The 17,606-nt window shown below is 34.5% G+C and overlaps 1 protein-coding gene across 2 annotated transcripts in view; it reads right to left on the bottom strand.

Moving 5' to 3' along the window:
- Positions 1 to 3,952: 3,952 nt before the first annotated feature.
- Trm1 (tRNA methyltransferase 1) overlaps positions 3,953 to 17,606 on the bottom strand; it is a 182,111-nt gene continuing 168,457 nt past the window's right edge. For both annotated transcript variants that reach the window (XM_090390569.1, XM_090390568.1), the window contains 2 exons: positions 10,020 to 10,134; positions 3,953 to 4,118 (listed from right to left, as the gene is read on the bottom strand). In XM_090390569.1, coding sequence (XP_090246695.1) covers positions 4,017 to 4,118; positions 10,020 to 10,134 — 217 coding nt within the window. In that variant the 3' untranslated portion in view covers positions 3,953 to 4,016. The remainder of the gene's footprint in view (positions 4,119 to 10,019; positions 10,135 to 17,606) is intronic.

The raw sequence follows: 17,606 nt of genomic DNA on the forward strand, positions 1-17,606 counted from the left end.
TTAAGAAATGGGCTACCCAGTTTAAATGTGGCCTTGAAGATGATCCATGTGAAGGACGTCCAAAAAGTGTAACACCACCAGAAATCATTGATCAGGTGAACGATATGGTATTGGATGACTGGCGAGTCAAAGTGAGTGAAATTGCTGAGACTAAGGCATTTCAAAAGAACATGTAGGACATATCTTGCATGAAGAATTGCATGTGAAAAAGCTTTGTGCAAGATGGGTACCGCACTTGCTCACAGCAAATCAAAAACGCATTCGCATGAAAATCTCTGAACAGTGCTTCGACCGTTTTAACAAGAATAAAACTGATTTTGTGCATCAATTTATTATTATGGATGAGACTTGGATTCACCATTACACAACAGTCAAAACAGTGGACAGAAGTCAGTTGTTCAGCGTCAAAGAAGACAAATTCAGTTTCATCAGCAGGTAACGTCATGGCATTGGTGTTTTGGGATGATAAAGGCATTTTGTTTATTAATTATCTTGAAAAGGGTAAAACAATAACTGGGGAATATTATTCCGATCTTGTAACCAGACTAGAACAAAAAATTCGTGAGAAAAGACCTGGTTTGCAGAAGAAAAAAATCATCTTTCATCAGGACAATGCACCTGTCTACAATGGTGTTTTTGCAATGGGAAAATTAAGGGATCTGCACTATGAATTGCTGGAACATCCACCCTATTCAGAAGTCAGATAAAAGTCAGAGGGAGCCAGATTTGGCTCCCTCTGACTTCTATCTCTTCCCAAAAATAAAACTCTTCCTTGCTGGTCAGCGTTTTTCTTCGAATCAAGATGTCAGACCACCCTTGTATGCATGAATTACATTTCATAACAATAGCTGAAGAAAATTAAGAACCTTCACGTAGGTCTAAAGAATTAAGGCTGATCAGTCAATTTAGCTTTTGTAAAACAAGAAAATTAAGTGAGATTGCATCTTTCGCAGCCAATTCAGATTGGCTGCCAAAGATGGAATCTCAGTTCGAACCATTGTCAATTTTTATCATTGGCTCGACAGCCCCACATGGGCCCTAGCCTTCTTCAGAAACTTCTGCCAGCCTTCCTTACTCAATGCCAAACTTCTCCAATTTTTGACTCTTAAAATCTTAATATCTTGCATCACTCCATCATCCCATCTTAATTTAGATCTTCCAATTTTTCTTCCGGCTTAGCATTAAACATCTTAATTATTCTATTATTATCCAAGCGTATAATGTGTCCAGCCCAACTTAATCTATTTATTTTTATGTATGTGGTCAATTTTTATATACCTAAATCAATTACCAAGTACAATTATATAATCCCAAAGAACCAGTCAGATATCTTAATTTTGAACATAAAAAAAAGAGAGAGCAAATAACAAAAATGAAAGAATTGGCAGAATACGATCAGTTTTGTCTTACTTTGGAATGAATAGATCATTATTGGAAATAAAATATATTTCAGTATTGTTGTTTATTCAGATGATGCAAAAATGTTTAATTTAGGATTAGTTTGTATATACTCAGAAAAATGTTCATCAGTTGTCATTCAAAATATTTTGGACTCATGAATACAAGCATTTGGAATAATTTTGAAAAACATATTGTGACAGATGGATGTAGAAATTTAGACATGAAAGCTTAGTTGAAAATTTACTCTGGGTTAATCATGAAAATATTGATGCATTTAATAAAAACATGACAGCAGTGCATTATTTAAAAAAAGATTTAAATACATTAAATAATTTTCATGAATGAAATTTCATAGGCCAGAGAATTCCTAGGACTGGAGGGAAAAAGTCTCGAGTCCCAGGAACAGAGAAACAGCCAAGACTCAGAAACCCTAATTTGTACAAAACCACAAGTCAAGCCATATTTATATATGGTTCCCAGACATGAAAAATTACTACTCAATCTACAGTTAATATCATTAACAGCTTTAGGACAATGCTTTGATCAATATTAGGATATACATGGCAAGATCACATTCATTCCTAATACTGCTATTATTGAAGAAAGCCAGCAAAGTCTTGTAAAAGAAGCAATTCAGAACAGTTCAGGTGGCTGAGACATGAAATTAGACACCGACCCTTATTTATGTTCAGTGCTCTTGTTCTCTACAGACTAAATTAACGTATACAGAGGAAGGCAAGAAAATAATTATGGCGATACATAAATAAAATTCCTTTTGAAAACGAGACTCACAAACCATCTGACATCTGCTAGTTGACACATAACAAAGCACTTTGATTCACGTTCATTTTAATATTTTATCTTCATAAATAGCTATTATATGCATATATCTGTATATCATCATCACAATCAATTTCCTTATATGTATCCCCAAGGGGTGTTCAAAGTTACTATGACAGCACTACATGATTAATTTACTTTATTATTAATCTCCAATCCAAAATTTTCCTCCAAATTAGTCTATTACTTGTAAACACTCCAATTCATATCTAACATTTTGTTCTTCTAAGGCAGTTCTGAATGAATCAATCCACCTGGATCTTGGTCTTCCTCTGGGTCTCTTTCGTCAAACATCTGTTTTGCTAACCTTTCCTCGCCAATTCTATTTAAGTGACCATACCAAATTAGATTAGCTCTGCTTACACATTCTTGAATACTAATAGTGTCAAGTTCCTTTCTAATATGATTCTGCCATTAATGCCATTGGTTCACTCTCTCCTAAGTTTTCTCAGAACCCTAATATCTATGGTCTCTAGTCTTTGATCAAGTGCTTTATTTCTGACCCAACTCTCAGATGCATAATCTAAAACTGGTTTGAACACTGTCTTGTATACTGCTAGTTTCATGTTTTGGCTAATTTCTCTCTTATTCCATATAAATGTATTCAGCTGGCTACTGACCATTAAATTTTTTTTTTTCTAAATTCTATGTGTAAATTACATGGTATCTACTTCTTTTGATCCTGAAAATATTATTAAAAAAAAAAAAATTTTCTTGAAAAAATCTTTCATAAAGAAACCCCTGGATGTGAAAGATCTATATAAAAAGTCTTTAACATGCAAACGTTCTAGGTAGAACCCTCAGATGATTTCAATGGAACGTTCAACAAAGAAAAAATTTTTGTTGACAAAATAGGCAAGGTGATATAAATACAAATGTAATAGTTTTTCTTGAAAGATTAGAATCTTTCATATAAAATGCTGCTTATGCATTCATGAAACCTAAACAGAAATGAAGTTTAAAACTCACACAGTTTTAAGAAACTGTGTTCATTACACTGGTTATTATCCCCTGTCCTAATGTGCAGCAGCATTATAGGACTACTGTCTTATGAACTCAGTGGTACCCAGTCTTATATTGCACAGTAACATGCATTTTCCTATAATACTTTATTATTCAGTGGAATAATTTTAAAGATATTTTAAAAATTAACCTTCCTTACAGCTGTTAATTTCCATCACTTTGAAAATGATCACACTGTTGAAATATTAGTAGTACTAAATTAATTTATACATAAAAGGATCCTTTAATGTGCTTTACTATAGAATTCCCAAATTGCATATAATTCACAACAATGCTTTTTTATGTTCAGAATATGAGGGCTGAAAGACTAGAAACATCTCATAATCAGATATCCTTTCTGATGCTAACTAGAAAAACAGTTAAAAAAATCATCATTTCATGTTAAGTTACATAGAGAATAGAAACATCTCAATCCTTTCTGATGCTAATTACAAAAGCAGTTAAAACAATCATATCATTTCAATGTTAAGAAAGTTACATAGAGAATAACATGTAACAATTATGCTTTCCCCAGAATCCATACAATACTTTTCTGTCACTTTTGATCCTAACTTATTAAATTAGTTAAATTAATCCTATGTTAAAAATTGCATCAACTTCATTTCATTAAAAGTAAATATCTCTAATATTGCAAAAAATAAATTCCTCAGAAATAACAATATGAATAAAATCAACAAAAACACCAATATATAATAAAACTATATCAAAACTTTATTTCATAAGTTAATGCTGTACATAAGGCAATTTTATTTTTATGCAGGTTTGTTGCAATCTGGAAGAGCAGTAGCTAAATTCTCACTATTGTTCTGAAGGGAATGAGAGTAACGGCACTCATCTCCTTTGTCACATTTTCCCTAAATTGAACAGAAATCACATTTATTATTTAACACATTTAAAACAATTCCTTTACACATTAAAAATACTAAAATAATTTTGTGCATAATTATTTTTGAAATATTTTAGAAAATATAAAATATCAACATTTAATATTTTTAATTCAGGATGCCACCACATAGAATATCAACAGTGCAATCCCCACCCCTCTCCTCATCTGGCATACCAATCTGTACATTTTAAACTTTTTGAAAAGCAAAAACCAGCAGGCTAGTTGTAGGTTAATGCTTAATATTTAAAAATGTAAAATGTATATCACTAATATATTTCATATTTCTCTTGAGCCCAACAGCCTGTTGCAGCCAAGTAACTTGGCTTTGCAGAAATCTAATTAATCCTGTGATAGGGCATTTAATCTCAACTGTATAGGATCTGTCTGTCTGTTGCACGTATTCTCTTGCCAATTTGTCCATTTCGAGAGATGAAATGGACAAATTTCAAAATGGACAGCGGGTAACCAGCTGCCTCTGTGAGGCTGGCTAACCAGCCTCACAGAGGTTGACAGTCAATTATGAAAGCTGTTCAAATCCTAAACAGGATAGGAACCCAGGTCTTTCTAAACAAAAGGCATTATTACTGATTGAGCTATCACATCTCAAACCATCTGGTTATCAGCAAACGAATTGCCCACCCACAGAGCTGCAAGAAATTCACTAACAGTGACACAGCCTAAGACTGGGTCATACAGTGCTTAAGATTATTATTACGGGCATTTGATTTGTTCCCTTTGGTTTCATGCCAGACTTCTTTATATTTTACCTCCTAACTTGCAAAGTGGGTAATCACATATTGTTCAAGCTCTTCCAATTTTTTTTTTCCTTGTGTGTCTAGGCTACTAATGTGGCCGAGACATGTCTGGAGAATTTTCTTACATCTTTCAATTGTGCAATGTGTTTTGTCCATTGCTCTCACACATTTTTATTCTTTCACAAATTGTTTTTTCTAATTTCTGTATTATATATTTATCTAAAATTAATGTAGCTAACATATATATAGGTTTCACTACTATATATATGTTAGCCACAAAAGAATGTGACTATTAAAACGATTTTGCTATTTATTTAGTGATGATATAGTTAAAAAAGAGTCTAGGATACCTACTCACTTTTTACTGCCATTTTCATTACCTTAATACAGCATGTAAAGCACAGCTTTACTCAGAAAACAGCTAAAACAGTTTATTTCTTGTGTGTTACACATTATGAAACTAAAATTCTATGGGAGCATGCTAATATACTTTATACACACACACACACACACACATTCTGCCAAACATACAGTTTTCTATATAAAGTGCTACTTTGCAACAAGAACAGGTTTAATTAAATAAGAAATTATTACTCTCACAAATTTTTGTCTCAATACATGATACCATCTGATGCATGTTCTATAGTTAAGAACTAATAACTAAGCAATAAATACACTAGGATTAAATTTTATGTATCATGTAAATTTTTGATGATTTCTGTGCTTAAATCTTATGAAGGCAAATGCATCAAATAAATAATTTTAAGTATTAGATTTAATTACATATTACTAATATTTCATCAATCGAATGCAGCAGTATTCAAGATGCATAAGTGAAACACCCATGCATGGAAATATCACTGGTATCATTCGTGATGCTACTCACTGGGCATTGATTAGGATTTGCAGTGCTTTTGTAATTCCAATTTGTAAGCAGGAATATAACTGCATCTATTTAATGAATGAAAAGGAATATTAAATTTAGATATTTTTAGAAATCTGTAATGATAAGGCAGGTGGATGAAAACTAAGACTGTTGTCAGTATTAGTAGGTCTATTTCATCAGTTCTTCCTTATCACACCAGTAGTTTCTAATGACTTTAATGTAGCTACTGTTTCCATTAATAACTGTTTGATCTGATGTTACGATCAATGGCAATGAATATGCTATTTTTATTATAATATCTATAATCTGAGTTGCAAGAACTCTACTGGGTGGTTTATTGTTTTTTAAGATAGCTTCACACTACTCTGTGGGAGTAACTTGACTGCTTTCTCACTATATATGTAGTTTGCGACAGAACATGTGTTTATCATGACTTCAAAATTAAAATTATGACTAATGCCATAATGTTATACCAAATCTGTTGTAGAAGTTATTCAATACAGTTCAAGAGTCCTGAAGACCTGCAGATTTATTTAGGATTATAATTTCATCTGCATAATGAAAAGAGCTGTTTAATACTTCCGATTTTGCTATCATGTTTAATGCCACTTTCATTGATGATGTGATCCTTCACCTAATTTTGCATCAAACTATTTATTTTCCACTATATATATCTTGCAATTCTAACTGCTGACATATAACCTAAATATAGGCTATATTGCTCTGTATAACGTCTTATTTATATTATTAATTATAGCATTTCAATTTTTTTTTTTTTCTTGACAACTTATCATTTGCAGTCTACAGATGCACAAAAACTTCCATGCAGATCCTCTTTGTAATCCCAACATGGTTTGACAACACCTATTTAGCTTGAACTCATCTTGGTCTTTCAAAAATTTTTCTTATCCTCTTCAAGTATACTTATATTAGTCTTGTCTGGAAACTCAACAGCGAAATTCTTCTGTGATTCTAACATTTAAGTTTTATTTCCCTTTTTAGTGATGGGTAAATATAACAACTCTAATCAGCCAACTGAAATTTGACTTTTGGAATTATGCATTGGCACTGTAGCTACTGTGAAAGTTTTATCTCTCTCTGAGCATTTTAACTGAATATCATCTGCTCCAGCTGCCTTTCTAAAACTTTTCTGCTTCTAATAAAATGCACCCACGACTCCATTCCTCCTGGATATTTTTCAACTGCTGTTCTGTCGGTGCTTATCTCATGTAATGAGCAGAGGTCTTATTTAACTGGGTGATGCCCAAGCCAACATGACATTTGATTACAGTGTATTATTATTTATATATATATATATATATATTGTTGTGACGTTTCTTATAATATTTATCTCTCTCTACTTATTTGTTATAATATGTTTGTACTCTAATCGTTTAGATTAACTTCTATTGTTTTATATCTTTCCTTTATCCTACCAGCTACGCCATTTATGTTGAGACTTTTTCTTTACTTAATTAGTTATTTACCCTTTATCTACCCTTTCTTAACTAATCCAACATCCTATCTTTCTTAAATTCAAAACTCGTCTAACACTGTACCTTACTTATACACATTTATCCCTTATAATTTACTCTACAATCAAATATTCTCTCCTTCAGTGCTTTGCAGTCCTATTGGCCTCTCTATGTCCTAAACAAACAATCTGAAGAAGTTCACCCTATAGGTATTAACACATTTATATTTATGCTGCGCCAGCTAATACCTAGGTAGAAAGGATTCTTGTTCAGGGTGACTCCTTTAGAGAGTTAATGATTATTTGATCAAGCATAAATTTATCTCCCCCTCGCTTGTCCTTTTCTTTCTTACAGTCGTGGCTTACTTATTGCATTAGTATTCATGGGTTTATCCCGCTTGGTTCATTGTTATTTTTATGAGCAGTAGTTTTGAATTCATATAATATAGGCAGATCAGGCAAGTACATGAATGAAACAATTTAATTAGCTTTAAGGTGATACACTATAATACATTTCAAAACAGGATAATATGGTTACACTCAGCTCAGATCAAAAGTTCTAATTAACTAGTACTTATCACACATACTAAATCTTAATAACCTTAAATACAGTCATAAAATACAATTCGTAGATTATCATTAAGCCATTCGGATACACGTGGCTATCAGTGAACACATCAGTACAATTACACTTTTAGTTTAACATGATCTTGTATCTATTCGGCCTCTTGGGCAAACAATTCTTAACACTGTCTCGGACACGTATCTAGTTGTAGGCTACTCTTACAGTTCTTTAAGTTCAGTCCAATTTAAATGTTCACACAGGAAATTCACTCTCTTCTTACAACTGGAATTAGTATTTCAAAAATCTACATTACCATTTCTGTCCTTGAACTCTTAAAACTTGTTCCCGCCTTGTATAATCATCAAAGCCTTCAAAATGTAATCGCTTTGGAGGATATCTTCTGTAGATCTGTGCGAGTAGAATCTCCGAGGGAAACATGGGAGGTGGCACGGTAACGTCGCCTTGAATGGACAGCTCAATTTAGTCCCTCTGTCGTGCGACAACATCACAGCTATCCTAGAACACGGACATAGCTTGGCACAATACGAACGCTATGACGGACTAACTAAGTGCCTTCCGCGACTGGTCAGGGACTTCCCTCCTATGACGAGCAGGACCACTCCGAGAGATCAGGAATCCAGGGGAAAAAAAAGATCTCGAATCTTCGTGCAAGGCCTTTTTTGTTTGGTTTTCTCCTCTCGTTAAATCTCGATATTTGCAACACACGCCAACTCGGTCACGTGTGTCCACATCAATCTCATTAGCTCCCTCTATTAATTTTTCGCACGTGTGTCTGCTTCCTATTCCTGGAAGACGCTTAGGCTTCCCTTTCCAATACTTTCATAATGCAGGATGGTAAAAGTGACCTTTGAACCCTGACTCACAGGCTTTACTATCTCAGTGCAAGAGGCTGGTTTTCCAAACGGATTTTTTGCCAGCTTACATGGATTTCTATTATCAGGCCCACACTTAATACAGATTATATTTAAACACTTTATACAATTATATACAATTCCTTAAACTTTATCTTGACTTGTGTTCACAAACAATTTATTTTTTCTATTGCCAACGTTCCATGTTCTCTGCCTGAGTAGAATTAATGTTGTGACCTGAATATTTTAATATAAACCTTTTTAATGCTTATTCAGGACACAGCAATATATATATATATATATATATATATATATATATATATATTTGGTTTAAGCTGCAATCTAGCTAGCTAAGTCCCAAATTATTCAACAAGATCTGGACATGGGGTCAGGAGGTCCCATTGGTTCTCTGGATTCCTTAGAGGCTATATGAAGATCTTCCAATTACTAGCATTGACCCATAAACAACTTCCTATTTATTGTTATTACAATATTCATCATATGGATATTTATTTATGTATTCTACGATATGTAAATAAATTATATGTTTTCTAGAGATGAGTTTACCATTAGTGTGGAGTGCAGAAATGAATTTTTGGATCAGTAAACGTAGTCACTGTTGTCTGAAACATGACTATCCATTACTAGTAACTACCAGCAATTGTCATCATAAATGTTAATGATTATATGAAAAATTACATATGATTATTAACAGCTGTGATGACTGGAATGAGTTCAGACCTTTTTATCCAGCATGCAAAATCGGTACATTTAAGTCATGGAACTTCTCTTTATTTTGAAAATTAATTTCTCTCTGTGTAATAAAATTTGTTTTGTTCCAGGCAGATGTAAGGCGTCCATTACAACTGGTTTCTCTTTAATAGCTCAATGGCAAGATTGCAGAACAACATTCAGATGTTTTGCATTAGAGACCAACTTAAGATATACATTAACATTTTTTAAATATTTTAAAAATATTTTAATATATCTTTTAACTAGAGAAAGAAAAATAAGAGTGTGTGGCCATATTGAAAAGAACAAATACACAGCAAGAATGAAATAAATTGAAAACTTAAGCAAACTGCTATAATATGAATGTCTGTTCTCCAATTTAATTACCAAAACTAACCAAGAAAATTATTTGTAAAGATAAGTTCATTTTTACACTTTCCTGTTAGTAAGTATTTGTAATGATGATGGTGATGATGATGAAGTATTTGTAATTATCTTTTAAATCAAAAGCCCAAAAAACAAAAATCAATTTAATGTTTTACAATATTTTCAATATTACATAGTAAATTATGAAGACACATTTACCTCTTTAAACCTTTTGCAAAAGAAGAACTTTAATTTTTGTTGCTCTTGACTGTGATTTTTCTTCCTCTTTCCCTGAAACTTCTGCTGTTTCTCTTGCTGTTTTGAGGCCAAAAGGCTAAGAGGAAAAAAAAAAAAAACATATGTACATATATTTTACACAAACACATGCACTTAACATGATCATAAAACATCCATTTTGTGGCAAAATGAAGAAACGTGTAAAGAGGAGAAAGCTGAAATCGTGTTTACTATCTCAAGTGTCTGAATCCTTTAGCCAAGATGTGGTACAAACATGGCAAGATGGCATAATTATGGTACAAGCATGGCATGAAACACAAGTAGTGAATGAACTGTTTTTTAATACAGTAGAGAAACATGTCTGCAAGAACTGCAATATTTTAAAAATATAATTTTGACTTGGGAAGTAATGATAATGCATGTGAGATCTCCAAGAAAGTGCATATGTTGAATTATAAGGCAGATAATTATAATAAACCTTGGAAGGCAGCTTGAAGCAGTGCCTAACTGCATCCCCAGAGTTAGGAAAATAAATCACAAAGTTAAATGGGTGAAGAACAGTTCAAAACAAGAGTTGCACCAAAAAAATGTTATGGGTCTGATATCATAAAAAGCTTGATGCTAAGGCTCAGAAGCTGTGTAAACAGCAGGCAAGGAGTGATCGCTGCGGTGAGGAATGGCCAAACCAGATTATGAAAATGCTAGCTGAATAGGTTAAACGGACAATTTTATCACAACATAAAAGGAAGAATGAACATGGAAAAAATATATACTCAGTGAATATATATGGCAAAATAGTGGCAAATCAACTAGAAATTGCTGAGTTATTAAATGTTCACTTTAAGTAAGGTATACATTCTGGACAGACTATTAACACGCAGAAGAACAACAAAATAATTCCAGTATACAAGAATGTGAACCTTGACCAATGTAGCAAATTACAAACCAATCAGTTCTCTGATATGGTCGAGATTTTGGAGAAGCTGATACAAATGACATCCTAAGGTGGGAGATAACACCACATCCTCTATAGATGACAGCATGGGTTTGTTAGTAGGTTTAGCAATCTGCTCACATTCTATATGATGTGACAGTAGAGTTAGATAAGAGGAATAGATATACTGTTACCACTTGATCTTGAAAGGATTCCACTAAGGCCATTAATCGGCTGGTGCAATATATCATACCTTCCTATGGTATGATATGGCCTGGTACCACAAACAGGGCTCAGGTGAGGCAAGTATTGCCACCTTAAAAGCATACCTTTCCTAGTTGTAAGATATGCCAACTACACCCCCTATGTAATACACCTTTCAACATCTGGAGAAACACCACCATCCTTCTCACTGGAGGTGTGAAGTGGAAGTGGCTATTGCTATGTTTTATCTAGAGTAGAATCTCTCATTTCTCTCTCTCCTTCCTTTCTTCTTAGATGCAGTATGGATGGTAGCCTTGTGGGATATGCTCTCCAAAACTGTAATTATTCAACTAGAGAGCCAGTGCAGCCTCCATTTCAGAATACAGCAGTGAAGCAGTTTTTGAAGGCTGGTTACTAGATAGTACATGGAACTGAACCTGCAGGTAAGACAAGTTTGCCAATCAGCTGGAAAATAATTCTACTAATGCTGCTTGCTTTGCCAGGCTGTGCTTGGAGGGAGTCCAAATATATATGAGATTGCCAAAGACTCTGTGAAGGCAATTTGGATTGGGGATCTGGGCACTTTCTTGGTGATGTCGTGTTCCCTGAGTCTTTCATCCTTACTACATGGCCCTCCTTATACCTATACCTTATATGCTGAGAAAGTATCTATACATTTTACCAACATATGAACATGAGACACCATAAAAAATTAGTGTTACTGGAGTTAAAATATATCTCACAAAAATTAACAATAAAAAAATTACAAAAAACAATGAAAATATGTCTCTTCCAAAAAATCCAACAAAACTCTATGAAAAAATAATTCCATGTAGACTTTACCAATGTTCAGAGGCTTAAATTTTGCATTAATGATGCAAACGACTGCTTACAGATCCAAACCTGGTTATTTGCCACTTAACCCCCACTGTCATCCTGTACAATTACAGCTCCCATTTCATAGTACATCATACATGGTATGATTTCTTCTGCAAGGAAGAGGAGGACGACGAAACATGCACTTTTCTCAGTCTGATATCTCAAAGATTATCATACCTGGAATTTTCTTTTACGAGGTATGGCTATTAAATAACAAGACTGGTTGCAAAAATGTGGTTTATTATTACAATTATACAACTTATTTGTTATCCCCTTCAACATACTCCCCTCCTCTATCTATACATCGTTGCATACGAATTTTCCATTGTTGGAAGCAGTGCTGCAAGTCATCAGGTGTTATCTGCTTCAAGTAGTGCTGTTGTTTTCTCTTTTACCTCATCCACTGACTGAAAATGGGTGCCCTTCAATGCGAATTTCAGATTTGAAAAAAGGTAAAAGTCACATGGAACTAAGTCTGGCAAATAAGGTGGATGGTCCAACACTGGGATCTTCTTATTAGCCAGATACTGCCTTTACAGAGTGCACTATGGGCTGGAGCACTGTCATGATGGAGAACCAAGTGTTGTTCTTCCACAAATCGGGTCTCGTCTTCCTCACTTGTTCTCTCAGCTTGGTTAGAACCTCAAGGTAATAATGTTGGTTAACTGTCTGACCCTCTGGTACCCATTTAACTATTACCACTCCATTGATATTAAAAAATGAAAATAAATAAATAAAAAAATTGACTAGCATTGCCTTTAGTTTTGACTTGCTCATTCTTGCTTTTTTTAATTCTCGATGACATGGGAGTTTTCCAGTGCATCTATTGTCTCTTTGTTTCTGGATTGTACTGGAAAATCTCCATCGAATCACATGTGATGATCTTCTCCTGTAAGTCTGGCTCTGCTGTCAGCCGGACTTGCAGTGGATGAGGTAAAAGAGAAAATGGCAGCGCTACTGAAGCAGATAACATCTGATGGCTGCTTCCAACAATGAAAAATTTGTATGCAATGGTGTATAGATAGAGGAGGAGAGTATGTTGAAGGGGATAAACAATTAAGTTGTACAATTGTAATAATAAACCACATTTTTGCAACCAGTCTGGTTATTTAATAGCCACACCTCGTATGATACACTTTGGTTGAAGATTTCTTTGCTCCATTGTTGCCTTCATTTACTGCTTTTACAGTTCTCCTAATTCAGATGACTAAACTGAAGTTTTTGATTATCTATCTCTAAAAGCTGATCATATACACAACTAATCATTCAATGAATGAAATAATCTTCCTTGAAGATTTCTACATCCACAATTCTGACTAGCCTCCCTTCTCCAACTTCACATGTTACACTGGAAAAGAAGTTCAACTGTTAGCTGCCAATAATAATCTAATGCAAATTGTTAGCCTACCTACCAGAATTCTAGATAATACTCATAATTTTCCCAACACACCAAACCTCTTCTTTCAAATACACCAGTGATGTTAGCCTTCCACTTGGAAAACTCTGACCACAATCTTGTGTTTGTTTATTTTTCCACAAATCATTCTCTTCCAAACCAATTTCAGCCTTGTATCTATGGCACTACAAAGTGCCATTTGGGATGATGAACTATAGGATTTCCATACCTCTTTTCCATGGTCTATTTTCTTCTGCTCTTCTGGTTCAATTGTGTGCTCTGATCTAATAGTTGAAATCATTCTTGCTAGGATGAGTGTCTTTATTCCTCATATAAAAGCAGTCGAAGCTAAAAATGCAGCATACACTCAATGATTCAAATTAAAAAAATCTGGTCTCTTCACACTCAGCTAACACAACAGCCCATAACAATGGCAAAAAATCATCAATAAATCTAAAGCAGATTTTGTAAGGGCCAAATGCACTGAGCTTGCCACCTGCTCAAATGGCAGTCAGCTTTCTGGACCCCTGCCAAAGATGCAGAGCAAAGCTTCTGTCCCACTATGTTTCCACCTCTCAATTGCATCATCTTGAAACAATGGCAAAATCTCTTCAAGAACAGTCTTCTCCTCCAACTTGTTTAAAAGATCAAGGCAAATCTCACTCTTCTATTATTCCACAAACACCCACAGCATGCCTCCCCCCCCCCCGATCTTTATCAGGTCATCAGAAAAATAATGAATAGCCTTGATACTACTAAGTCCTCTGATCTATATGGTACCAAGAGCTTGTGGTTGAAACCTAACATTTATCCTGCATCCTATCATATGGCAACTATCCAACAACATGAAAGCAAATTTATCACACTTTTTTTTTTTTTTTTTTTGTAAAAAAGGAGGTAAAACTCAGCTATCAAACCATTATCCCATTGTCCTCATCTTGAGTACTCTTAAAAGTGATGGAGGTCATCAACATCTTTTTTCTCCAAAAGAGCCATTAGTTGATTAGTGATCACCAATAAGAATTCTGCCATTTTTGTTCCACAGTAGATCTCCTTGCTAACTCTGCCTACTTATGGATATTATTATTATTACATGACACCTTCAGGGAGTTCAAAGACTCATCGAGGGAGGGCACCTACTTTACAGCTATCCATCTCCACCACTCAATCCACCAACTACAATGAACTGCAACTACACCAACACCATCTACTGCTACTAGTATTTTCACAGACAATCATAAACATACATGCCCATGGCAGGATTCAAACCTGCAGCCTTTTGGCTGGAGAGCAGATACGCTAACCACTCAGCCAACCAGGCTGACAAAAACAGGTACCTGAAATTAAAATCTCCATCTGCAGTTTTACATCAGTTGCAAACTTATTTCCAATTCCTGCATTGCTGTTTAAGATGTAGGCATTAAGTCCACGCCTTAATAATTATAACTGTCCTATCCTATCCTATTCCCTCAGCCATACGGCTGATGAGGGTAGCTATATGCTACCATACTAAGGAGATGATTATGAGCAAGTGGCTTCCCGTTGCATTTCTTGCCATAGTATATTTTATGATTGTAGCCGTGTGTGTGTGTTCACGAGACCAGTTTGCATGTTTTGAGGGATGAAAAACCTGAGTTACCGAGTTTTTCATCCCGGTAGAAAAAACATTCCTACACCTCTGTATGAGACCGGTTAACTCACCTTTAGTTGGAAGAAACTAGATAGTTCCTCACATCACCAACGGAAATCGAACCTAGGTCTTTCTGACCAAAGGGCTTCATCTATACTGACTGAGCTACGGAGACTCATTTGAAAAAATTTGGAGAATCTTATAATTGATCTTGATATTTCCATGGCATTTGATGGAGTCAAAGATTATGGCCTTTCCTTTTTAAAGTTCACACCTTATGGTCTCCCTTCTGCCTTTTGTGAGTAGAATGTCAGCTTCTTCTTTGTTTGTTCATTGTGTCAAGGTGGATGAATCTCTTTTCTTTTCCATTGATGCTTCTTATTTTGATAGTACCAATCTTGAACTCTGCTAATGTTGTGGGATGTGTTCCAGTAGCTGATTTTGTGCTATTTGCCCTGGTTACTTGATGAAAACAGGGCTAGGGTGTTACCCTTGTTTAACCGGGTGACACCCTAGCCAGCATGCAATTCAGTCATGTTGTATCATCATTTTACATTGTGGTTTAGATACATTGAAGATATCAACTACTTCCTGAATTGAGAATTTATAGAACAAGTAAAACATGCCAGCAATTTAGGCACAATTTTTAGTGAAGATGGCAAATTAAATATGGAAATAGAAAACAGAATTAGTAAAGATGGTATGGTAGGAAGTCAGCTGAATGAAAGTTGATCAAAGACTGGAGACCACAAATATGAGAGGTCTGAGAAAGATTATGGAAATGAACAGATGGCATCTTTGGCAGTATCATATTAAAATGAAGATATGAGGGGAAAAAACTTGTCATTTTTAGAACTTAGGAATGTATTAGCAGAGGTAATCTCAGATGGTATGACCACTTAAGCAGAATGGGAGAGGAAAGATTAGTAGAAGTGTTCTTTGCCAAGTTAGCAGGAAAAAGACCAAGATGTAGCTGTATTCATATAGTAAAAAATGCCTTAGAAGACCGAAATATAAGATGTGATAATGTTGTGTTGAAGTCTCGGCAAATAACTAATTAATTGAATGGAAAATGGTTGATCAGAAGTTAGTAATGATGCAATTTATTCATGTAGCAGTATCATAATATCCTGTGAGCCTCCATAGCTCAGTTAGCATAGACGAAGCCCCCTTTGGTCGGAAAGACCTGTTCTCCTGAAATGGCTTTGTCATCTACACTGGAAAATACTTTCACAGCATAGTGTTCCCAGGATTCAATTCCCGTCCATGACATGAGGAACCTTTATCTGGTCTCTTTCGACGAAAGGTGAGTTAGCCAGTCTCATATGGAGGTGGTGGGGGGGGGGGGGGGGGTCACCCAGAAACTCGAGTTTTTCATCCCTAAAAAACAGGCAAACTGGTCCTATGAACACACATGGATTACGGTCAGGAATACTTGTCCTGAGCCTGGATAAAATTATGGGGGGGGGGAGAAATAGAGATGCACCATACCTCCTCATAAAAGGGGCTCACGGCCATTGTATTATCATACAAAATAAATAAATAAATAAATAATATCCCGGAGATCCTCTGAAGTACATATTAGGAATTTGATGATGATAAAACTTAATTATAGATCCTTGTTATATTCCCCATGATTTCTGATCCATTTTTCTGAAAGTGAAAATCTGATCCTAGCAAACCTTATTTAGTTTGAACCCAGCTTATTTTACCCCAACCAAAAGAGGTTATAAATCCAAATTCATAAACAATTCTATAAATAATTTCAAAACAACTTGCATTGTTAATCAATATTTTGTTGAATAATATACTATTAAATATATTATTACATACACATGAAAGATATTTACCAGTCTGTGAGTTAGGTTGTCTAGGAACTGAATAGCATGTATCAAAATTTAAAAATAGGTAGAAGAAACACTTAAAGTATACTTTAAAATCAATTAAACTATACTTTTTTTTCCTGTTACTGATATTTTTCATTGATTATATAACATCTAACACATGTATCAGCAACTGAATCTGCAAATGAGATGCATGACACCTTAATAAAATAAATTAAAACTGGTCCTGTGTCTCAAAAAAAATCCTGCAATTTTTTTAAATATATATTACAGATGACTCACACTATAGAAAATACCACTATAACAAACTATGGAAAAGTCCCAATCCAAGCCTCATAGGTACAATGCCATGTTAGAACAAATTCACTGTGGCAAACTATCAACTATAACAAACTATTTCTGTGGGTGCTATGAGTGTGCTATAGTGAGTCAAGTGTATTCTCATACATGAGAAACTGTTGAAATACATTTCTACACACATTTTATTTTTTGAATTGCTGGAATAGTTTAGTCCTGGGAACACTATGCTGTGAAAGTATTTTCCAGTATAGGAATGACAAAGCCATTTCAGGAGAACAGTGTGTGTGTATATATATATATATATATATATATATATGTATGTGAAATACCTACAAAGAAGACATAAACCAAAAACAGAATATTTGTAAAAAAAAAAGTGATT

The sequence above is a fragment of the Typopeltis vanoorti genome, chromosome 3 (genome assembly GCF_054136105.1).
Source record: "Typopeltis vanoorti isolate ZY-2024b chromosome 3, IOZ_Tvanoo_1.0, whole genome shotgun sequence".
Taxonomy (NCBI): Eukaryota; Metazoa; Arthropoda; class Arachnida; order Uropygi; family Thelyphonidae; genus Typopeltis; species Typopeltis vanoorti.